We start from the raw sequence: 25,655 nt of genomic DNA, 5'->3' as shown, positions 1-25,655 counted from the left end.
TGGTTTTTTCCAGTTCTATGAAGAGAGTCATAGGTAGCTTCATGGGGATACCATGGGATCTATAAATTACCTTGGGCAGTATGGCCATTTTCACAATATTGATTCTTCCTGACCATGAGCATGGAATGTTTTTTCATCTGTTTGTGTCCTCTCTTATTTCCTTGAGCAGTGGTTTGTAGTTCTCCTTGAAGAGGTCCTTTTCATCCTTTGTTAGTTGTATTCCTAGGTATTTTATTCTCTTTGTAGCAATTGTGAATGGCAGTTGGTTCTTGATTTGGCTCCCTTTAAGTCTGTTATTGGTGTATAGGAATGCTTGTGATTTCTACACATTGATTTTGTATCCTGAGACTTTGCTCAAGTTGCTTATCAGTTTCAGGAGATTTTGGGCTGAGATGATGGGGTCTTCTAAATATATAATCATGTCATCTGCAAATAGAGACAATTTGACTTCCTCTTTTCCTATTTGAATACCCTTTATTTATTTTTTCTTGTCTGATTGCTCTGGCTAGAACTTCCAATACTATATTGAATAGGAGTGGTGAGAGAAGGCATCCTTGTCTAGTGCCAGATTTCAAAGGGAATGCTTCCTGTTTTTGCCCATTCAGTATGATATTGGCTGTGGGTTTGCTGTAAACAGCTTTTATTATTTTGAGATACATTCCGTCGATACCTAGTTTATTGAGAGTTTTTAGCATAAAGGGCTGCTGAATTTTGTTGAAGGCCTTCTCTGCATCTATTGAGATAATCATGTGGTTTTTGTCTTTGTTTCTGTTTATGTGGTGGATTAAGTTTATAGACTTGTGTATGTTGAACCAGCCGTGCATCCCTGGGATGAAGCCTACTTGATAGTGATGGATAAGCTTTTTGAGGTGCTGTTGCCATCAGTTTGCCAGTATTTTATTGAAGATTTTTGCATCTATGTTCATCATGGATACTGGCCTGAAGTTTTCTTTTTTTATTGAGTCTCTGCCAGGTTTTGGTATCAGGATGATGTTGGTTTCATAAAATGATTTGGGAAGCATTCTCAAAACATTGGGATTCCCAAATCCCAATCTTTTTGGATTGTTTGGAATAGTTTCAGAAGGAGTGGTACCAGCTCCTTTTTTGTATGTCTGGTAGAATCCAGCTGTGAACCCATCTGGACCTTGGCTTTTTTTGGTTTGTAGGCTATTAATTGCTGCCTCAACTTCAGCCCTTGTTATTGGTCTATTCAGGGTTTCAGCTTCCTCCTGGTTTAGGCTTGGGGAGGATGCAAGTGTCCAGGAATTTACTTATTTCTTCCAGGTTGACTGGTTTATATGCAGAGTTGTTTGTAGTAATCTCTGATGGTAGTTTGTATTTCTGTGGAATCAGTAGTGATAGCCCCTTTATCGTTTTTTATTGCATCTATTTGATTCTTCTCTCTTTTCTTTTTTATTTATCTGGCTAAGAGTCTATTTTGTTGATCTTTTCAGAAAACCAGCTCCTGGATTTATTGATTTTTTTGAAGGATTTTTTTTGTGCCTCTATCTCCTTCAGTTCTGTTCTGATCTTAGTTATTTCTTGTCTTCTGCTAGCTTTTGAGTTTTTTTGATCTTGCACCTCTAGCTCTTTCAATTTTTATGATAGGGTATTGATTTTAGATCTTTCCTTGCTTCTTATGTGGGCATTTATTGCTATAAATTTTCTTCTAGACACTGCTTTAAATGTGTCCCAGAGACTCTGGCATGTTGTATCTTCGGTCTCGTTAGTTTTGAAGAACATCTTTATTTCTGCCTTCATTTCATTGTTTATCCAGTCCATATCCAAGAGCCACTTGTTCAGTTTCCATGAAGTTGTGCTGTTCTGAGTTAGTTTTTTAATCCTGAATTCTAATTTGATTGCACTGTGGTCTGAGAGACTGTTATATCCATGCTTTTACATTTGCTGAGGAGTGATTTACTTCCAATTATGTGGTCAATTTTAGAGTAGGTGTGATGTAGTGCTGTGAAGAATGTATATTCTGTGGATTTGGGGTGGAGAGTTCTGTAAATGTCTACTAGGTTTGCTTGGTCCAGATCTGAGTTCAAGTCCTGGATATCCTTGTTAACTTTCTGTCTTATTGATCTGTCTAATATTGACAGTGGAGTATTAAAATCTCCCACTATTATTGTGTGGGAATCTAAGTCTTTTTGTAGGTTCTTAAGAACTTGCTTTATGTATCTGGGTGCTCCTGTATTGGGTGTGTATATATTTAGGATCGTTAGCTCTTCTTGTTGCATTGATCCTTTTACCATTATATAATGCCCTTCTTTGTCTCTTTTGATATTTGTTGGTTTAAAGTCTATTTTATCAGAGACTAGGATTGCAACTCCTTCTTTTTTTTGCTCTCCATTTACTTGGTAAATCTTCCCCCATACCTTTATTTTGAGCCTGTGTGTGTCCTTGCATGTGTCCTGGATACAGCACACTGATGGGTTTTGACTTTTTATCCAATTTGTCAGTCTGTGTCTTTTGATTGGGGCGCTTAGCCCATTTACATTTAACGCTAATATTGTTATGTGTAAATTTGATCCTGCTATTTTGATGCTAGCTAGTTGTTTTGTCCATTAGTTGATGCAGTTTCTTCATTGTGTCGATGCTCTTTACCATTTGGTATGTTTTTGGAGTGGCTGGTACTGGTTGTTCCTTTCTATGTTTAGTGCTTCTTTCAGGAGCTCTTGTCAGGCAGGCCTGGTGGTGACAAAATCTTTCAGGAATTGCTTGTTCATAAAGGATTTTATTTCTCCTTCGCTTATGAAACTTAAGTTTGGCTGGATATGAAATTCTAGGTTAAAAGTTCTTTTCTTTAAGGATGTTGAATATTGGCCCCCACTGTCTTCTGGCTTGTAGGGTTTCTGCTGAGAGATCTGCTGTGAGTCTGATGGGCTTCCCTTTGTGGGTAACAGGACCTTTCTCTCTGGCTGCCCTTAGCATTTTTTCCTTCATTTCAACCCTGGTGAATCTGATGATTATGTGCCTTGGGGTTGCTCTTCTTGAGAAATATCTTTGTGGTGTTCTCTGTATTTCCTGGACTTTAATATTGGCCTGCCTTGCTAGGTTGGTGAAGTTCTCCTGGATAACATTCTCAAGAGTGTTTTCCAGCTTGGATTCATTCTCTTCATCACATTCAGGTACACCTATCAAATGTAAATTAGGTCTTTTCACATAATCCCATATTTCTTGGAGGCTTTGTTCATTTATTTTCACTTTTTTCTCTAATGTTGCCTACTTGTTTTATTTCATTGAGTTGATCTTCAATCTCTTATATCCTTTCTTCTGCTTGGTCAATTTGGCTACTGAAACTTGTGTATGCTTTGCAAAGTTCTTGTGTTGTGTTTTTCAGCTCCATCAAGTCATTTATATTCTTCTCTTAAGCTGTTTATTTTCATTAGCATTTTGTCAAACCTTTTTTCAAGGTTCTTAGTTTCTCTGCATTGGGTTAGAATATGTTTTTTTAGCTCAGAGAAGTTTGTTATTACCCACCTTCTGAAGCCTGTTTCTGTCAATTCATCACACTCATTCTCTATCCAGTTTTGTTCCCTTCCTGGTGTGGAGTTGTGATCCCTTGGAAGAGGAGAGGCATTCTGGTTTTTAGTGTATTCATCTTTTTGCACTGGTTTCTTCCCATCTTTGTGGATTTATCTATCTGTGGTCTTTGTAGTTGGTGACTTTCGGATGGGGTCTCTGAGGGGACATCCTTTTTGTTGATGCTGAAGTTATTTCTCTCTGTTTTTTAGTTTTCCTTCTAACCATCAGGCCCCTCTGCAGTAGGTCTGCTGGAGGTCTACTCCAGACCCTGCTTGGCTGGGGATCACCTGCATTGTTCTTGCTGGGAACTGCACTCCAGAGCTGTTCCTATTCAGCCATCACAATTATATATTTTTAAACTTGTAAGCCTCTATGATGATGTTGGCCTCACCAGACAAGTATGTATTACTGACAAAATAACTTCATGATATTTTCTTAGCCCTTTATAGAAATGCATTTATCAACCAATATAAATTTTTGCATTATCTGTTTGCTCCTACTGTTTTTCACTTTTATAATTTAATATTTATAATAATTAAATCCAATATAAATTCACTTAATTAAAAAGAGAAAATTTGGAACATAATATCTCATAAAATCACTAACATATCCGACATCAAGATGGCCAGGTGCAGTGGTTCACATCTCAGTATGGCTGGGTGCAGTGGCTCACACTTGTAATCTCAGCATTTTGGGAGGCCGAGGTGGGTGGATCACTCCAAGTCAGGAGTTTGAGACCAGCCTGCTCAACATGGTAAAATCCTGTCTCTAATAAAAATACAAAAATTAGCTGGGTGTGGTGGCTGGCACCTGTAATCCCAGCTACTCAGAAGGCTGAGACAGGAGAATAACTTGAACCCGGGAGGTGGAGGTTGCAGTGAGCCAAGATCACACCATTACACTCCAGCCTGGGCGAACAAGAGTGAAACTCCATCTCAAGAAGAAAAAAAAAAAGAGTAGCTCAGTATTATTGCAAAAAGACTATTCTTATTTTTATAAAATAAGATTAACTGCCTAATATTAACACTCAAACTAAGAAAGTCAAACACACTAATAATTTCACATAAAAACAATACTCCTCCCCTTGTCCCATGAGATGGTTCAGCTTACCTCATCTCCCTTTAAAACTTCAGTACCATCGAATTCACGAGTCTGATTTCTCTTTACTGATGCTTCTCTCTCTAGGCTGGCTAACTTCTCCTTGGCCTCCTGAAGTTCCTCAGCTTTGGCTTCTTTTTTATGGGAAATGATAGATGCCTAATTGAGCATTAAATATGAATGTATAAGATATACAATCAACTTTCAATTATCTTGTAAAATTATCTATTTTTTAGATTTTACCAAGTTATATTTTCAATGTTAGCCTGGCCTCTCCTAACCAATACGCCCTGCCCTACTACTCATCATTACTAATTATAATATTTAATATGAACATACAGTGTATATTAAATACTAACCTACAAACATTTTGGAAGACAAAGCTCTGAAAATATAAGATATATCAGCAGATAAATAAAAATGTGCTAATGAGAAAAATATTAAAGTCTTCTCAAATAATACTCAAAGGCTAATGAAAATACATCCTAGGTAAGTCAATAGAAGGTAACACCAAGTCTACTATATTTTTACATGGTAGGTTTCCCTTCATTGGAAGAAAAAAATGCTTTATTCTCAAAACTAACACAGGTCATCTTACTAAATTCAGTATCTGCACTTTTATAGTGAAATGTTAAAACATCTATTATATTTGGGGCATTCTAATAAATAAAATGCAGGTTCAAAATCAAACATCTGACTCACCAGAATTAGGCAAATGTTTACAAAATGCAAATGGCTACTCTTAGCATTTTATATTCTAGTAACTCTTGGGAGATTTCCTTAAATGAAACATATCTGTACTAGTTTAAGAAAAACATTAGCCAAACTGTTTTAAGTGAAATGACACCAATAATTTTTCAAGAAAATTTGACAGGAGAATGGAATCTGTAGCACAAATCCTTAGAAAATTCTACTTTCCTTCTTGTTTAAAAAAAATGAAAAGAGAGGTGATGATGAAGGAATGTTTCACTCTATAGAACTATTCTAGCTTAAAAAATGAAGGAGGCTGGGTGCAGTGGCTCATGTCTGTAATCCCAGCACTTTGAGAGGCCAAGGTAGGAGGATCACTTGAGCCCAGGAGTTCAAGACCAGCCTAGGCAACATAGTGAGGCCCTGACTCTACAAAAAAATAAAATAAAATAAAATAGCTGGGTGTGGTGACGCACATGTGTGGTCCCAGCTATTTGACAGAGTGAGGTGGGAGGATCACTTGAGCCTGGGAGGTTGAGGCTGCAGTGAGCCATGATCATGCCACTGCACTCTAGCCTGGGTGACAGAAACCCTGTCCCCCACCCCCCAAAAAGAAAGAAAGAAAAAAAAAGTGGGTCATGCCTGTAATTATAGCACTCTGGGAGGCTGAGGTGGGTGGATCACCTGAGGTCAGGAGTTCAAGATCAGCCTGGCCAACATGGTAAAACCCAGTTTCTATTAAAAATACAAAAATTAGCCAGCAGACATGGTGGGGTGTGCCTGTAGTCCCAGCTACTCCGGAGGCAGAGGTAGGAGAATTGCTTAAACCAGAGGTGGAGGCTGTAGTGAGCCAAGATTGTGCCACTGCATTCTAGCCTGGGTGAGAGAGAGACGCCATCTCAAAAGAATAAAAACCCAAAGTGGTGAAGAAGGAATGGTAGAGTACCAGACTGTATAAGAATTGATAGTACATGTCAATAATAAAATAAGTAACATGATAAAATAAACTTCATCTCCAAACCAGGATCTTATTTAATAGAAAAATGTGAGGGTATTTCCCACTAAAGTCAGGAACAAGAAGAAAATGCCCACTACCTTTACCACAGTTTAATTACTGTGTTGAAAGTACTTGCTAACAGACACGAGAAAGCAATTAGAAACATAAATATTGGAAAGGAAAAATTGGAATTTGCATGTTATATAATTATGTGCCCAAAAGAGCAAAAGAATCAATGGAAAAACTACAGAAAACAAATCAATAGCTTTCATAGACAAAATCAGTCAGAAGACATAAGGAAAGAAAAGCCCTCATTAATAAAAGCAAAAATATGTGTGATGGTTAATATTAAGTGTCAACCTGACTGGATTGTCAGGATGCCTAGGGGGCTGGTAAAGAATTTTTTCCGGGTGTATCTGTAAGGGTGTTGCCAGAGGAGACTAACATTTGAATCAGTGGACTGGGAGACAAAGACCCACTCTCAATATGGTAGGCACCGTTCAATCAGCTACCAGTGCTGCTAGAACAAGGCAGGGCGAGGAAGGTGGGATAACTTTGCTCACTGAGTCTACTGGCTCTCTTTTTTTCTTCCCATGTTGCATGTTTCCTCTCGTCCTGTCCTTGGACATCAGATTCCAGGTTTTTCAGCCTTTGGACTCTGAGACATCAACAGCCTCCTAGGGCTCTTGGCCTTTCGGCTGCAGACTGAAGGCTGCAATGTTGTCTTCCCTGGTTTTGAGGCTTTTGGTCTTGGAAAAAGCCACTACTGGCTTTTCTCTTTCTCCAGCTTGCAGATGGCCTATCATAGAACTTTGCCTTGTAATTGTGTGAGCCAATTATCCATAATAAAGTCTCTTTTATATATACATATATCCTATTGGTTAGTCAGAACAATGACTCCCTCATTTTTTAAGCTAGAATAGTTCTATAGAGTGAAACATCTTTCACTGGTTCTGACTAACCAATAGGATATATGGTTTGAGGGAATGTGTTCCCTTTCTGGGTCCACAAAGGGGCATACATAGTTTTAGGGGCAAGAACTTCCCAGTGCCATGCCCCTCCTCCCATGCCTCTCAATCCAGGAGACTTAATGGTTTCTGTTCTAATTTTCATGTGCACGGGAAGAACCAAAGGTCAATCGCTCCAGTGGAAGTTTAAAGGAACTCTTTTCATTGGCCAGGGGGCTTGGAGAAGGTGGAAATTCCTCCTAGGTTAAAAGTCTCCTTCTTCCATACCCCTTTGGATTCCATACTTGGGTCCCCTTCCACACTCCCTTTGTGAAAGCTGTCTTTCTTCTAGAAAGCTTGCGGAAGCTTGTCTTCCCCTCCTAAACTCTCTCTCAATTCCCTTCCACTCAGTGTGGAAACTGCTTTCCTCTCCTGGATTCCATCTTTCTGGATTCTCTCACTCAGTGTGAGAGGAGCTTTCCTTCTCTGGTTTTCTCCCTCTGGGAACCCTTTTCACTCAGTGTGAGAGTGGCTTGTCTTTCTCTCACTCAGCGTGAGAGCTAGCTGTTTCTTTCTCTCTCCTCCTTTTTCTCTCTGCCTAAATAAATCACTTTTCTACAAAAACTTTTTGGGTCCAGTATTTTCTTTACAAGCACACCTGCTATGGTCCTCTCTCCCATTCTTGGGAGAGACAGAGACCAAGAGCCTGGAGCCCACCGAGGAACGAGTTGAGTGCTTCCTTGCACCCCAAAATCTGGGAACAGGTTGATTAGGAGAACCCTGACTAATACAATATGTACACATAAATTTTACAGAAAGAGTTTCAAAATCGTTTGAGGAGGTGAGATTCTGAGAAGGTGGTTCTCATCACGTGAATTCTACCAGTATAATTGTTGGAATACTGAGTGCTTGCCACATCCAGTGGAAAGCTTGGACAGTAAAATGAGGCTAATTTCAATCAATTTCAGCCCTTAGCACAATAGCAGGTCCCACCCCTACCCTCAGCCCCAAACATATGTTCCTGGTGCAGCTTGAACCAGCTTGCTGGAGCTAGGGTGAACAGAAAGGACCTACTCCTCCAGTATTGGGGATTCATGCACTGAGTGCTGCTTCTGATCACGAAAGTGCAGACAAAGAGAGGGAGGCCATTGTTGCATCTTGCACCATTGTTGCAAGTCTCTCCCACCCTGACTGAAGTGACTTCTAGAGGATTTATAGGTCTGCATCCTTTTTTTCTCCATTTGATTCTCTCATTTTCCCCTTTTGGAGGCCAGACATTTAAGACTAAGACATTAAAAAACAACTGCATATATGGGGAAATTTAGAAAGTGACCACACATGCCCAGGGAAAGGCACTGGCTCAGAAAAGACCAGAGAGAATAAAAAAAAGTTTTTTTTTTTAGTTTGAGACAGGGTTTGGTTCTGTCACTCAGGCTGGAGTGCAATGGTGCAATCTGGGCTCACTGCAACCTCCACTTCCTGGGCTCAAGCAATCTACCCACCTCAGCCTCCTGAGTAGCTGAGACCACAGGCACATACCATGGCACCCAGCTACCTTTCTGTATTTTTAGTATTGACAGGGTCTTGCTATGTTGCCCAGGTTAGTCTCAAACACCTGAGCTCAAGCCGTCCACTTGTCTTGGCCTCCCAAAGTGTTGAGACTATAGGCATAAGCCACTGAGCCCAGCCTATCTTAACTTTACATTTTAGCCTATTCTTTGGGACAGTCTACATCAATCAAAAAAACAAAAACAACAGCAAAAAACAGTAAACCCCTTGGAAAAGAGATAATCTAATTTCCAGAGTTACTTCATTATTAGATTCAAATGTCTACTTTTCAACCAAAAGAATCACAAAGCATACAAAGAAACGATAAAATATGATACATCTAAAAGAAAAATATGAGGCCAGGTACAGTGGCTCACACCTATAATCCCAACACTTTGGGAGGCCAGTGCAGAAGGATCCCTTGAGGCCAGGAGTTTGAGACCAGCCTGAGCAGCATAATGAGACCCTGTTTCTATTTTTTAGAATATAATTTTTTTTTAAAAATTAAAAAACATGCCAGACATGGTGGCTCATGCCTGTAATCCCAGTACTTTGGGAGGCAGAGGCAGATGGATCACTACAGGTCAGGAGTTCTGAAATCAGTCTGGCAAACATGGTGAAACCTGTCTCTACTAAAAATACAAAAATCAGCTGGGTGTGATGGTGCACACCTGTAATCCCAGCTACTTAGGAGGCTGAGGCAAGAGAATTGCATGAACCCAGGAGGCGGAGGTTGGAGTGAGCTGAGATCGGGCCACTGCACTCCAGCCTGGGCAATGGAGTGAGAATCTGTCTCAAAAATAAATTAAATTAAAAAAAAAAAAAGAAGGAAAAAAATGAATCAATAGAAAGTCTCTGATGGCAGATCAACTAGATAAAGATTTTAAAACTACTGTCTTAAAGATGCTCGAAGAACTCACAGCAGATGAGAATATCAAGAAAACAATGTAGGCTGGGTGTGGTGGTTCACGCCTGTAATCTCAGCATTTTGGGAGGCTGAGGTGGGCAGATCATGAGGTCAGGAGATCGAGACCATCCTGGCTAACATGGTGATACCCCGTCTCTACTAAAAATACATAAAATTAGCTGGGCATGGTGGCACACGCCTGTAGCCCCAGCTACTCAGGAGGCTATGGCAGGAGAATCGCTTGAACCTGGGAGGCAGAGGTTGCAGTGAGCCAAGATCGAGATCACACCACTGCACTCCAGCCTGAGTGACAAGAGTGAGACTCTGTCTCAACAAAACAAAGCAAAACAAAACAAAATGAAAAACAATGTACTAACAAAATGGAAATATCAATACAGAGAAAACCTAAAAAGAAAGCATAAAAAAATTCTGGAGCTAAAAAGTACAATATTGAAATTAAAAATTCACTAGAGGGGCCTGGTGCAGTGGCTCACACCTGTAATCCCAGCACTTTGGGAGTCTGAGGCGGGCGGATCACAAGGTCAGCAGTTCAAGACCAACCTGGCTAACATGGTGAAACCCTCTCTACTAAAAATACAAAAATTAGCTGGGCATGGTGGTGCGTGCCTGTAATCCCAGCTACTTGGGAGGCTGAGGCAGAAGAATTGCTTGAACTGGGACCCAGGAGGCCAAAGTTGCAGTTAGCCAAGATTGCACCACTGCACTCCAGCCTGGGCTACATAGCAAGACTGTCTCAAAAAAAAAAAAAAATCACTAGAGGGATTTAAAAGCAGATTTGGGGAGGCAGAAAAGAGAATCTGTGAACTTGAAAACAAGACAATGGAAATTATCAACTCTGAGAAATAGAGAAAAATATTGAAGAAAAGTGAACAGAGCCTAAGGGACATGTGGGATACCATTAAGTAGACCAATATATTCACTGTGGGAGTCCCAAAGGAAAAGAAAAAGTGAAAGATGGACTATGTGAAGAAACAGTGTCTTAAAAACTTTGCCAATGTGATGAAATAAAACATCTAAAAATCAGAATAGACTCCAAGAAAGATGAACTGAAAGAGACACACACTGAGACACATTAAAATCAAACTGTTGGCACTTGACTTTCTTTCTTTAACCTTCATGTGCCCACTTGGGTCTCTTCGAAGTGCGCTTCCTTTTTTTTCTGTCCTAAGGCCTTTTATTATGATGATGATTATTATTATCTTGAGATGGAGTCTGTCTGTTGCCCAGGCTGTAGTGCAGTGGTATGATCTTGGCTCACTGCAACCTCCTCCTCTCAGGTTTAAGCAATTCTCCTGTCTCAGCTTCCCGAGTAGCTGGGACTACAGGCACACACCACCATACCTAGCTAATTTTTATATTTTTTAATAGAGACACAGTTTCACCATATTGGCCACGCTAGCCTTGAACTCCTGACCTCGAAATCTGCCTGCCTTGGCCTCCTAAAGTGCTGAGATTATAGGTGTGAGCCACCACAGCCGGCATCAAAGGCCTTTTAAAATAAACTTCTATCTTGCTCTAAAAATAAATAAATAAATAAAACTGTCAAAGCCAAAAGCAAAGAGAAGGTTCTAACATCATCAAAAGACTGACTAGTCACATATGAGAGATCCTCAATAAGATCATCAGCAAATTTCTAATCAGAAACTTTGGAGGCCAGAAAGCAGTGGGATAATATATTAAGATGCTAAAAGAAAGAACTGTCAGCTAGGTGTAGTGGCTCACTCCTGTAATCCCAGCACTTTGGGAGGCTGAGGTGAGCAGACTGCCTGAGCTCAGGAAATTGAGACCATGCTGACCAACATGGTATAAAACCCTGTCTCTACTAAAAATACAAAAATTAGCCAGGTGTGGTGGCAGGCACCTATAGTCCCAGCTACTTAGGAGGCTGAGGCAGGAGAATTGCTTGAACCCAGGAGGCAGAGGTTGCAGTGAGCTGAGATCGTGCCACTGCACTCCAGTCTGGGCAACAGAATGAGACTTCATAAAAAAAAAAAAAAATTACTGTCAACCAAGAATCCTATATCTGGTAAAACTATCCTTCAAAAGTAAGGAAGAGGCCAGGTGTGGTGGCTCACACCTGTAATCCCATCACTTTGGGAGGCTGGGGCAGGCAGATCACTTGAGGTCAGGAGTTCAAGACCAGCCTGGCCAACATGGTGAAACCCCATCTCTACTAAAAATACAAAAATTAGCTGGGTGTGCTGGTGGACAGCTATAGTCCAAGCTACTCAGGAAGTTGAGGCAGGAGAATTGCTTGAACCCAGGAGGTAAAAGTTGTAGTCAGTGGAGATCAAGCCACTGCACTCCATCTCCCCCTCCCCCAAAAAAAGTAAGGAAGAAATTAAGACATTCCTAGATAAACAGAAGCTACATTCACAGATAGGCAAAAGCTAAGGGAGTTTGTAACAACTAGACCTGCCTTGCAAGAAATGCTCAAATAAGTCCTGCAAGGTGAAATGAAAAGATACTAAGTGTATAAGAAAGAAAGAGCTCAATAAGGACAAATACATGAGCAATTACGAAAGCTAGCATTAGTGTAACAACGGTTTGTAAATCCACTTTTTGTTCTCTACATAATTTAAGAGACTATACATTTAAAATAACATAATTATTATTAATAGCTGAATGGCTAGTATTATTGTAATTTCAGTTTATAATTCCACATTTGTTTTATACATAATTTAAGAGATTAATGCATTTAAAAGAATTATTAGTTTATGTTTTGGGGCACACAATGTGTGAAGATGTAATTTTGTGACATAAACAACTGAAAGGGATGGGGATCGAGCTGTAATGGAGCAGTTTTTATATGTTATTGAAGCTAAACTTGTATAACTTCAAATTACAGTGATATAACTTTAGGATGTTAAATGTAATCCCCCTGGTAACCACAAAGAAAATAGGTGTAGAATATACACAAAGGAAATGAGAAAGGAATTTAAACATTTCACTATAAAAAATCAACTAAACACAAAAGACAGTAAAGCAGGAAATGAGGGACAAAAAAGCTATAATGCATATAGAAAACAAATAGTAAAATGATGGAAGTAATTACTTTAAATATAAATAGATTGAATATCCAATTAAAAGACAGTGATTTGCAGAATGGATAAAAAACATGTGAATCAAGTAATGCTGTCTACAAGAGACTCATTTTAGATCCAAAGATATAAATAAATTGAAAGTTAAAGGATTGGAAAAAGATATTCCATTCAAATAGTAACAAAAGACAACAGAGTGACTATATTAATATTACATCAAATAATGTTAAATTTTAAAAGTATACAAGAGACAAAGAAGGACATTATCTATTAGTAAAAGATTCAATGCAGCAAGATTATTAACAATTGTAAACATTTTCACACCTAATGACAGACCATCAAAATATCTGAGGCAAAAACTGACAGAATTCTTGAATTAATTCCTTTTAAACAAAAGAAAAAAAAATAAAATAAAAAAGCAGAATTGAACACAGAAAAAAAAATTATGTAACAACAATCTGAGACTTCAACATTCAGTCTCAATAATGGATAGAACAATATAAGTTAGAAAATACAGGACTTAACAAAATAAACCAACTAGATCTAGTAGACATATAGAGAACTGAGACATATAGAGGCTGAGATCTCGCCACGGCACTCTAGCCTGGGTGATGGAGTGAGACTCTGTCTCCAAAAAAAAAAGTTTTAATAGATTTTAAAAGATATCATAATATCATACAGAGTACCTTATTTAACTACAAGATGAAGCTAGAACTCATTAACAGAAACAAAACTGGTAAATTCACAAATTTGTGGAAATTAAAAATACATTTTTTCTTTTTTTTGTGTAAGTCTTGCAATGTTGCCCAGGCTGTAAAGCAGAGGTGCAATCTTGGTTAACTGCAACCTCTGCCTACCAGGTTTGATTTTTCCACCTCAGCCTCTTGAGAAGCTGGGATTACAGACATACACCACAATGCTTCGCTAATTTTTCCTTTTTTTTTTTTGAAGACAGGGTTTCACCATATTGGTCAGGTTGGTCTCGAACTCCTGACCTCAGGTGATCCGCCTGCCTCAGCCTCCCAAAGGCCTGGAATTACAGGCATGAGCACCGCGCCCGGCATGCTTGGCTAATTTTTGTATTTTTAACAGAGATGGGGTTTTGCCATGTTGGCCAGGCTGGTCTTGAACTCCTGGCCTCATGTGATCTGCCTGCCTCAGCCTCCCAAAGTGCTGGGATTACAGGCATGAGCCACCACACCAGCCAAAAATACATTTTTATTTATTTTTATTGTATTTTTTTAGGAGTAAGAGGTTTAACAGGTGAAACAAAGAGAAAATGAAAGGAAAACAGCTCTCTGGCTAGTGAGGGAGAGGGGACTTCCGAGAGCAAAAAGACCCCCAAAAAACATTTTTAAGTAACCAATAGATAAAGAAGAGATCACAAAAGAAACTAGAAAATACTTACAGATAAATGAAAATAAAAACACACATATCAAAACTTATGGGACACAGTGAAAACAGTGCTAAGGGAGAAATTTAAAGCTATAAACACATTACAAAACAAGAAAGATCTTAAATAATCAACCTAATGTTACAACTGAACTAGAAAGAAGTCCGGATGTGGTGGCTCACATCTGTAATCCCAGCACTTTGGGAGACTGAGGTGGGGGGATCACTTTAGGTCAGGAGTTTGAGACCAGCCTGGCCAATATGGTGAAACCCCATCTCTACCAAAAAATCCAAAAATTAGCCTGGCATGGTGGCATACACCTGTAGTCCCAGCTGCTCTGGAGGCTGAGATGGGAGAATCGCCTGAACCTAGGTTGCGGAGGTTGCAGTGAGCCAAGGTTGCACCACTGCACTCCAGCCTAGGTGACAGAGTGAGACCCTGTCTCATTAAAAAAAAAAAAAAGAAAAAAAAGGCCAGGCATGGTGGCTCACTCCTGTAATTCCAGCACTTTGGGAGGCCAAGACAGGCAGATCACAAGGTCAGGAGATTGAGACCATCCTGGCCAACATGATGAAACCCCATCTCTACTAAAAATACAAAAATTTAGCTGGGTGTGTTGGCACATGCCTATAGTCCCAGCCACTTGGGAGGCTGAGGCAGGAGAACTGTTTGAAACATGGGAGGCAGAGGTTGCAGTGAGCTGAGATTGTGCCATTGTACTGCAGCCTGGGCAAAGAGAGCAAGACAAAAGAAAAAAAAGAAAAGAAAGAAAGAAAAGAGGAGGAAAGGAGGGGGGAAGGAAGAAAGAAAAAAAGGAAAAAAAAATAGAGAAAATCATTAAAATCAAAGCTGGTTCTTTGAAAAGATCGACAAAATTGACAAATTTTTAGCTAGCTTGATTATGAAAAAAAGACTAAAATTACTAAACTCAGAAAAAAGTAGGGATATTACTACCACTACTACAGAAATAAAAAGAATTATAAGTGAATAGCATGAACAACTGCCCACCAATATATTGGATAACCTAGATGAAATGGACAAATTCCTAGAAACACAATAATAATCAAGACTAAATGACAAAGAAATAGAAAAACTCAAAAGACCTATAGCTAGTAAGGAGATTGAATGAGTCATCAAAAATCTTCCAACAATGGGTACAAAAAATAGAAGGAATGAATAATGCCTAGTATTTGATAGCACAACAGGGTGACTATAGTTAATAATAATTTAACTGTACATTTATAAGTAACTAAAAGAGTGTCACTGGATTTTTTGTAACACAAAGGATAAATGCTTGAGGATGGATACCCATTCCCCATGATGTGATTCTTACACTGCATTCCTGTATCAAAATATCTCATGTACCCCATACATAAGTACACCTTCTATGTACCCACAAAAGTTAAAAATTAAAATCATTTAAAAAATTGGTTTAACTTCAAAAAAAAAATCTCCCAACAAAGAAAAGCCCTGGACCGGAATGGCCTCACTGGTGAATTCCACCCAACACTTAAATAACAAATACCAAATCCTTCTCAAACTTTTCCAAGAAATTCAAGAGAAGGGTAAATTCTTATCTCATTCTCTGATACTGTTAGGGAACAGCATAGGGCCATTACAAGGAAACATAAGGCAAACGTTTCACAACACTGGATTTAGCAATAATTTCTTGGATATGACACCAAAAGCACAGGCAACAAAAGAAAAAAATTAGACAAATTGGACTTCATGAGAGTTAAAAACTTGTGCATCAAAAAGACACTGTCAACAGAGTAAAAAGACAACACACAGAATGGGAGAAAATATTTACAAATCATCTATCTGATAAGGGATTAAAATCGTGAATAAGCCAGGCACAGTGGCTGATGCCTGTAATCCCAGCACTTTGGGAGGTTAAGGTGGGAGGATCTCTTGAAGGGCTCCCAGACCAGACTGGACAACAGAGGAAGCATCTCTACAAAAAAGTATCTAGGTGCAGTGGCAGGTGCCTGTAGTCTCAGCTACCTGAGAGACTAAGGAGGGAGGATCACTTGGGCCCAGGAGTTCAAGGCTGCAGTGAGCTATGATGGCACACTCCAGCCTGGGCAACAGAGTGAGACCCTATCTCTAAGAAAAAAAAAATCCAGAATATACAGAGAACTTCTAAAATCCAGCAACAAAAAACCAAACAACCCAATTCAAAAATGAGGTTAATATCCAAAATATATAAGGAACTCAACTCGATAGAAAGAAAATAGATAACCTGATATAACAATGGGCTGAGAACCTAAAGAAACATTTATTAAAGACATACAAGGCCAGGTGCAGTGGCTCATGCCTGTAATCCCGGCACTTTGGGAAGTCGAGGCAGACAGATCATGAGGTCAGGAGTTCAAGACCAGCCTGGCCAACATGGTGAAATCTGGTCTCTACTAAAAATACAAAAATCAGCCGGGCATGGTGGTACGCGCCTGTAGTCCTAACTACTCAGGAGGCTGAGGCAGAAGAACCACTTGAACCCAGGAGGCAGAGGTTGCAGTGATCCAAGATTGTGCCACTGTACTCCAGCCTGGATGACAGAGCAAGACTCTGTCTCAAAAAAAAAAAAAAAAAAAAAAAAAAAATACACACACACACACACACACACACAAATGGCCAATGGGTATACGAAAAAAATGTTCAACATCCCTACTCATCAAGGAAATGTAAATTTTAAAATGAGCTATCACCTCACACCTGTTAGAATGGCTATTATCAAAATGACACACGATAATAAGTGGTGGTGAGGGTGTGAAGAAAAGAGATCCCTGGTACACTGTTGATGGGAATGTAAATTAGTATAGCCATTATAGAAAACAGTATGGAGTTTCCTCAAAAATTAAAAATAGAACTAGCATATAAACCAGCAATCCCACTAGTGTGTATATATCCAAGGGAAATAAAAATCAGTATATTAAAGAGATATCTGCATTTACATGGTCATTGCAGCATTAATTTCAATGGCCAACATATGGAATCAACTCACGTGTCCATCAATGAATGACTGAAGAAAGAAAGAAAATGTGGTATATGCATAACGGAATACTATTCACCCTTAAAAAAGAAGGAAATCTTGTCATTTACAACAACATAGATGAGCCTGAAGGACATTATGTTAAGTGAAATAAGCCAGGCACAGAAAGACAAATACTACATGAACTCACTCATATGTGGAATCTTAAAAAGTTGAATTCATGGAAGCAGAAGAGTAGAATGGTGGTTATTAGGGATTGGGGAGGCATACAGATTGGAAAGATACTGGTCAAAGGATACAAAATTTCAGTTAGGGGGAATAAATTCAAGAAATCTTTGTATAATATCATGATTATAGTTAATGTATCTTACACTTGAAAATTGTTAAGAGGGTAGATGTTAAGTGTTCTCACCACAAAAAATAAGTATGTGAGGTAATACATATGTTTATTAGTTTGATTTAGCCATTCCACGATGGATACATATTTCAAAACATCATGTTGTATACCGTAAATATAAACAATTTGAATTTGTCAATTTAAAAACTAATTTTAGAATCCCATATGTCCACACAAAAACTTGCCTAAGAATGTTCAAAGAAAATTTTTAAAAAATGTTCATAGAAGCATTATTCATAATAGCCAAAAAGTGAAAACATAAATGTCCATCAACCAATGAAGAGATAAACAAAACATGATGTAGCTATACAATGGAATATTATTCAGCAATAAAAAGGAATGACATACTGATATATATATATACTACAACTTGGATGAACGTTAAAAACATTATGCTAAGTGAAACAAGCCAATGACAAAGAATAACACTAAACGATTCCATTTACATGAAATGTTCATGACAGGCAAAAATCTATAGAAACTTATTTGATCTCAAATCAGTTGAGGCTGGGGGTTTAGAGGAAAAATGGAAAGTGGGTGCTAATCGGTTTGGCATTTCTCTTAGGGGTGACAAAATTGTTTTAAAATTGATTGTGGTGCTGGTTGCACAAACTCTATAAATACACTAAAATACCACTGAAGTGTATACTTTAAGTGGGTGATTTATATGGTATGTGAATTACATCTCAATAAACTTATTTTTAAAAAGGAATAGTTTTTCTACTATGGAATGATCACCAGCATATATTGTTAAGAAGAAAAAATGCAAGAAGAGTGTGTTTAATATGTTCGTCTTTTCCTAAGAGTGAGATGCGAGTATAAAATGTGGATTAATATTATACAAGCGACGAATTATGTTGGTTCCACTGGACAAAAGCAAATGATGAATTAAATTATGTTGATGTTACTAAGAACCAAGATTTTCATTGTGGGAAAAGGAAGAACAGGTGAGATTGATGAGGCCAAGTAAAATCAAGTAGTTCTGAATCTGAACTGGAAGGATGAGTATGCACTGATGGTATACTTCATGAAAGAGAAAGACAAAGAAATACCTCCTAGCTTGGTCCACTGAAAAGACCTAAAAACAATGGCTATTAAAAAACATAGCCGGGTATGATGGGTCACACCTGTAATCCCAGCACTTTGGGAGGCCAAGGCAGGTGGATCACTTGAGGTCAGGAGTTTGAGACCAGCCTGCCCAACATGGTGAAACCTCATCTCTACTAAAAATGCAAAATTAGCTGGGCATGGTGGCACACGCCTATAATCCCAGCTACTTGGGAGGGTGAGACAGGAGAATTGCTTGAACCTGGGAGGTGGAGGTTGCAGTAAGCCGAGATCATACCATTGCACTGCAGCCTGGGCAACAAGAACATAACTTTGTCTCAAAAAAAGAAAACAAAACAAACAAAAAAACCAATGAGAACTCCTAACACTCAGACTGGTTTTGATACAGAAGTGGGGCAGGGAAGTGCTGGGTAGAGGAGGGCATGGTCCCTGGTGAGGGCTCCACCCCTGGGTCTGTGCCCATGGACCTAGGTGAGGACAGGCACTCCTGCCTTTGTGCCCAAATGTTGCATTTCCCAAAACCACCCTGGCCTGCCATGTTCCATCTTGTGCCTATAAAAACCCCTGAGACCCTAGCAGGCAGACACGCAAGGGGCTGGAAGTCAAGAGGAGCAGATCAGTGGAAGAAGACACAAGTGGCTCAACATCGACAGACACCGACAGGCACTGGCAGGCCACTGACTGACCTAGGCCATTGACTGGCAGAACAACACAGAGTCTGGCTGGGGCAGTAGGAGAAGAGTTAGGGTAGTCTGAGAAGAGTTGGGCCACTCGGTGGCCTGACTCAAGGGGAAAACCATCTCCCTTCTGGCTCCCCCATCTGCTGAAAGCTACTTCCACTCAATAAAACCTTGCACTCCTTCTCCAAGCCCACGTGTGATCTGATTCTTCAGTACACCAAGGCAAGAACCCCGGAATACAGAAAGCCCTCTGGCCTTGCAATAAGGCAGGGGTCTAATTGAGCTGACTTACATAAGCCGCCTACGGATGGCTAAACTAAAGGAGCACACTGTAACAGATACCCACTGGGGTTTCAGCTGTGAACATTCACCCCTGGACACTGACGTGGGGACAGAGGCCTACAACCTGCCTGTCAGTATGCTCCCATAGAGGTTTGAGCAGTGGGGCACTGAAGAAGAGAGCCACTCCCCCTGTCGAATGCCCAGCGATGGAGACAAGGGAACTTTTCCCGTTTCAGTTTCTAAATACCATTTCCCTTAAAACAAATCAGGTTCATAGATGAAAGTCTAATTCCAGGTCTAGAGTAGGAAATGTAAATGATGGATGAGCCTAGAAATCTCTTTAATAATCCAGAAAGCAAAGAAATCATCAAATACCACTAAAACCTGAAAAAAACTCAAAAGTTAACTTGAAAAGCCTCCCATTAGCCAAAACTAGAACAATTTTAGCATCATTAAGAATAATGTTTGAAACTTATATGATAATATCTAGGATTCAAAAATATATTAAATCAACAACAACAAATAGCTCTAATCGATCACTTCACTGTTGGAGGATGCAAATGAGTTAGAAGAAAGATTCATTATGAAAACTGATAAATGATAAAAATCAAGCATGTAACCTGCCTATCCTATATGAACTACAGCTCAGGATAACCAAATAGTTGAGAGGTTTCTCTTTATAAAAGTAGTCCACCTAATAAATGAAGAAGGAATCAAAATGTGAACATTTTATAATTTGTAATAAAATTAATGGATAAGCAATGATAGTAAGTAGCTGCTCATGTCATAATAAGAGACAACCAAGCATTATCACTTCCAAATAAAAGTAAGCAATATCACCTAGAAAGTTTTCTTGGCAGGAGGCTGAGGCAGGAGAATCGCTTGAACCCAGGAGGCAGAGGTTGCAGTGAGCTCAGATTGTGCCACTTCACTCCAGCACTCCAGCCTGGGCGACAGAGCAAGACTCCATTTCAAAAAAAAAAAACAGGCCGGGCGTGGCAGGGCTCACGCCTATAATCCCAGCACTTTGGGAGGCGAAGGTGGGTGGATCACGAGGTCAGGAGATCGAGATCATCCTGGCCAACATGGTAAAACCCCGTCTCTAGTAAAAATACAAAAATTAGCTGGGCATGGTGGCATGCGGTTGTAGTCCCAGCTACTCAGGAGGCTGAGGCAGGAGAATTGCTTGAACCCAGGAGGCGGAGGATGCGGTGAGCCGAGATTGCACCATTGCACTCCAGCCTGGGTAACAAGAGCGAAACTCCATCTCAAAAAAAACCGTTTTCTTGCCAAAAAAAAATCAAACCAGAATCTGTTCAAGCTCCTAGTTCTAATTTTAGGAAACACAGGAAACAAATGAACATCGTAAAATATCATCATCGGGTTGCAATCAGTGAAATACAAACTGTCCAGCTGGCCATGGTGGTGAGTGCCTATAATCCCAACTACTCAGGAGGCTGAGGCATGAGAATTGCTTAAACCCAGGAGGTAGAGGTTGCAGTGAGCCAAGATCGCACCACTGCACCCCAGCCTGGACAACAAAGGAAAACTCTGTCTCAAAAAAAAATACAAACTGGAAAATATCAAGGGAAAAACGAACCAGTTTTGTCAACACATACATTGTCAAAAAGCTTAAATAGATAAGTGGGTAAGAAGAGAACATATGGATTAAAAGAGACAAACTTTCTGGGACAGACAGGTGACAGCAAAAAAAAAAAAAAACAACTTATCAGCCAAATGAAATATATGAATCCTATATGAATATTAACTGAAAAAAAGAAAAAAGAGAGAAGGAAATGTGATTGATTTCCTGGCTGACCAAATATTTTTTGATATTAAGGAATTATTAAAATTTTCAGATGTGGTATGTTGTGGTTACGTTTTTAAAAAGCCTTTATCTTTTAGAGATATATTCTGAAACATTAACAGATGAAATGATATGATGAAGTCTAAGATATGCTTCAAAATAATACCGCTGGGGTTGGTAGTATAGAAGAAACAAGAATGGCCATGAACCCTGTAGCTCAAGGACACATAAGGGTTTACTGAACAATTTGCCTCTACCTTTGTAATTGATTGAAAATTTCCATTATAAAGGTTATAAAAAATTCTAACGTCCTTAAATAATGCTTTGTTATGTAGCTTAGTATTTTCTGAGGTTACAGAATGCTCTTCACACTAAAATCCTCCTGCCTGAGTTCTTTGTAGATAGGCCATGGCTTTCACTTGAATCTTTGATAGAAATATAAAACAAGATAAGTACTCTCAAAAAGTAAGTGACAATTTAGTTGTGGCTAAAATAATAAATGCTTTAACACTAAAATTTAGTTTATTCTACACTTGCAAACTAAATTTAGACCTGAAAAAGCATACTGTTATTAACTCATTAAAAATTATAAATATTGGCCAGGCACAGTGGCTCACACCTGTAATCCCAGCACTTTGGGAGGCCAAGGTGGGCAGATTACTTGAGGTCAGGAGTTTGAGACCAGCCTGGCCAACACGGTGAAATCCCATCTCTACTAAAAACACAAAAATTAGCTGGGCATGGTGGCAGGTGCCTGCAATCCCAGCTACTTGAGAGGCTGAGGCAGGGGAATTGCTTGAACCCAGGAGGCAGAGGTTGCAGAGAGCCGAGATCGTGTCACTGCACTTCCAACCTGGGTAACAGAGTGAGACTCTATCTCAAAAAAAAAAAAAAAATTATAAATACTTTTATTTATACCACCTAAGGTAAGCTTTCATTTTAAAAATAAAATTCCACGGTCACAGATATAAACAGAAACAGCTCTATTACCACAGTTTGTACATGTTAAGGAAACTAAGTTCTTAAGGGTATCAAATTTCAAACTTGAATAAGCATCTTTTGTAGCTTTTCCACTAATTATTTGTTATACTCTGGAGATTAGCAGTGACAGATTAACAATTATTCTCTACTTCCTTCTCTCTTTAAGACTATAGATAACACAGCCGGTGGTTCACAAATATGCTTACAGATCTAAATATCTGAGCCAAAAGAATGTTCTTACCTGTTGCCTATACAGTGAGAGTTTGCCTTCAATGGGCTCATTTCTCATCACTTTCTTTTCAATCAACTGATTAACTTCTGTGTTTACTTCATTTATCTAAAACAGTATGAAAGCAAAAAAAAAAAAGTTAAAACTCTCCTTATGAGTATACAAATGGCCAAACCAGGTTTGAATTTATAGTTTTTTTTTCTTTTAAGAGACAAGGTCTCAGTCTATCACCCAGACTAGACTATTATTATTATTATTATTGTTTTTTTTAGAGATGGGGTCTTGCTATGTTGCCCACACTGGTTTTGAATTCCTGGACTCAAGTGATCCTCCCACCTTGGCCTCCCAAAGTGCTGGGACTACAAACATGAGCCATGGGACCCAGGCTGAATTTACAGTTCTTTTTTTTTTTTCTGAGATGATGTTTCACTCTTATTAACCATGGTGGAGTGCAATGGCTCCATCTTGGCTCACTGCAACCTCCGCCTCCCGGGTTTAAGTGATTCTCCTGCCTCAGCCTCCCGAGTAGCTGGGGTTACAGGCATGTGCCATCATGCCTGGCTAAGTATGTATTTTTAATAGAAATGGGGTTTCATCATGTTGGTCAGGCTGGTCTCGAACTCCTGACCACAGGTGATCCACCAGCCTCGGCCTCCCAAAGCGCTGGGATTACAGGCATGAACCACCGTGCCCGGCCTTTGGTTCTTAACATTAAGTCTCTGTTGAGAAAAACAGTTCCATTAATGTTATGAGTAGCTTGTTATGATTGCTTTTAGAAACAATTTACATTTCATGATATACAGTTACACAATTTGATTACTTACATAGATTTAATCATCCATGTCTAAATTTTTCTAAAGTATTTTACATGAAATATTCATACATCATTACCCCAAAGATGCTTTCTAAAAATCTGAAGTTATCCCTTCACTTACATTGTGACTTCAAGTCATTGCAAGTGATAAGGCAAATGTGAACAAACATGCACCAGGGATTTATTATGAGGATTCATAAACCCAGCTAAGAGTTAACAGGGATGATGCCCTTCTTGTGTTAATGATCTATGATTCTTCAATAGCTATCATTTATCCTACTCATTAATCTAAATCTTTCCAAAACATAATAAAACTGAATATATCCAACAGAAGCATATAGTTCCGCAACAAATCAAAACAAAAAACATGGTTTTCAGTGTATCCATCCTTTTAAAGATTAGAGTTCTCTCTATCCCTAAATCTAATTCTGTGACATTAAATTTTAGCCGGTGCAGGTGCAGTGGCTAATGCCTATAATCCACCTTTGGGAGGCCAAGGTGGGCAGGTCACCTGAGGTCTGGAGGTTAATACCAGCCTGGCCAACATAGAGAAACGCTGTCTCTACTAAAAATACTAAAAATTAGCCAGGCATGGTGGCATGTGCCTGTAGTCCCGTCTACTCTGGGGGCTGAGACAGGAGAATCACTTGAACCTAGGAGGTGCAGATTGCAGTGAGCAGAGATCCCACCATTGCACTCCAGCCTGGGCAACAGATTGAGACTCTACCTCAAAAACAAAACAAAACAAAATAAAAAAATTTTAGCCAGATCTGACTTGGACATTTAATTTCTCTAAGTAAATTAAAAGAACAAAACAGCAAGAATTATGTATTTAATTGTAGTGGTTATTAACCCCATATTAAGCACACTAAAGAATTAGCAAGTCAAAACCTTTCAATTAGGCTGGGTGCAATGGTTCACACCTGTAATTCCCACACTTTGGGAGGCTGAGGCGGACAGAGGCAGGCGGATCTCTTGAGTCTGGGAGATCAAGACCACGCTGGGCGACATGGCCAGATTCTGTCTCTACAAAAAATACAAAAATTAGCCAGGCCTGGTGGCATGCACCTTGCAGTCCCAGCTACTTGGGAAGCTGTGTTGGGAGGATCACTTGAGCCTGGAAGATTGAGGCTGCAGTGAGCCGTTGCACTCCAGCCTAGGCAACAGTGTGAGACTCTGTCTCAAAAAAAAAAAAAAAAAATTAGCTGGGCGTGGTGGTGCCCACCTGTAATCCCAGTTAGTCGGGAGGCTGAGGCAGAAGAATAGCTTGTACCCAGGAGGTGGAGGTTGCAGAGAGCCGAGATTGTGTCACTGCTCTCTAGCCTGGGCAATAGAGCAAGTTCTGTCTCAAAAAAAAAAAAAAAAAAAAAAAAAGGCACAGCACCTGGCCTAGTGTTTTAATTCTAGGGAACAAAAATGGTATAATCAGGCCAGGCGCAGTGGCTCATGCTATAATCCCAGTAATTTGAGAGGCTGAGGCAGGCAGATCACCTGAGGTAAATAGTTCGAGACTAGCCTGGCCAACATGGCAAAACCCCATCTCTACTAAAAATACAAAAATTAGCCAGGCGTGGTGGCTCATGTCTGTAGTCCCAGCTACTTGGGAGGCTGAGGGGGGAGAATGGCTTGAACCCTGGAGAAAGAGGTTGCAGGGAGCCGAGATCTCACCATTGCACTCAAGCCTAGATGCAATAAACAAAACAAAATGAAACAAAAAATTAGCTGGGCATGGTGGCTTGTACCTGCAATCCCAGCTAGTTGGGAGGCTGAGGCAGGAGAACCACTTGAACGTGGGAGGCAGAGGCTGCAGTGAGCTAAGATCATGCCACTGCACTCTAGCCTGGGCAACAGAGCAAGTACTGTCTCACACACACACACACACACACACAAAGATGGCCGGGTGTGGTGGCTCACGCCTGTAATCCCAGCATTTTGGGAGGCCGAGGCAGGAGGATCATGAGGGCAGGAGATTGAGGCCATTTTGGTTAACACAATGAAACCTGTCTCTACTAAAAACACAAAAAATTAGCCAGGCATGCTGGTGGGTGCCTGTCCCAGCTACTTGGGAGGCTAAGGAAGGAGAACTGCTTGAACCCAGGAGGTAGAGGTTACAGTGAGTTGAGATTGTGCTACTGCACTCCAGCCTGGGCAACAGAGCAAGACTCGATCTTAAAAAAAAAAAAAAAGGGATAATATGATAAGCTTTCAATAAGCATTACAACAATTAGTAATTCC

The 25,655-nt window shown here is 39.7% G+C and overlaps 1 protein-coding gene across 10 annotated transcripts in view; it reads right to left on the bottom strand.

The window, feature by feature from the left end:
• Window positions 1-25,655, bottom strand: part of IFT81 (intraflagellar transport 81) — a 103,221-nt gene that overhangs the window by 58,356 nt on the left and 19,210 nt on the right. For all 10 annotated transcript variants that reach the window (XM_009004605.5, XM_078337249.1, XM_035257559.3 and 7 more), the window contains 2 exons: window positions 22,619-22,714; window positions 4,639-4,785 (listed from right to left, as the gene is read on the bottom strand). In XM_009004605.5, the coding sequence (XP_009002853.1) occupies window positions 4,639-4,785; window positions 22,619-22,714 (243 nt within the window). The remainder of the gene's footprint in view (window positions 1-4,638; window positions 4,786-22,618; window positions 22,715-25,655) is intronic.

This window comes from Callithrix jacchus, chromosome 9, assembly GCF_049354715.1.
Source record: "Callithrix jacchus isolate 240 chromosome 9, calJac240_pri, whole genome shotgun sequence".
Taxonomy (NCBI): Eukaryota; Metazoa; Chordata; class Mammalia; order Primates; family Cebidae; genus Callithrix; species Callithrix jacchus.
Note: the sequence above shows the minus strand (reverse complement) of the source record. Positions and strands in the feature narration are given on the sequence as shown.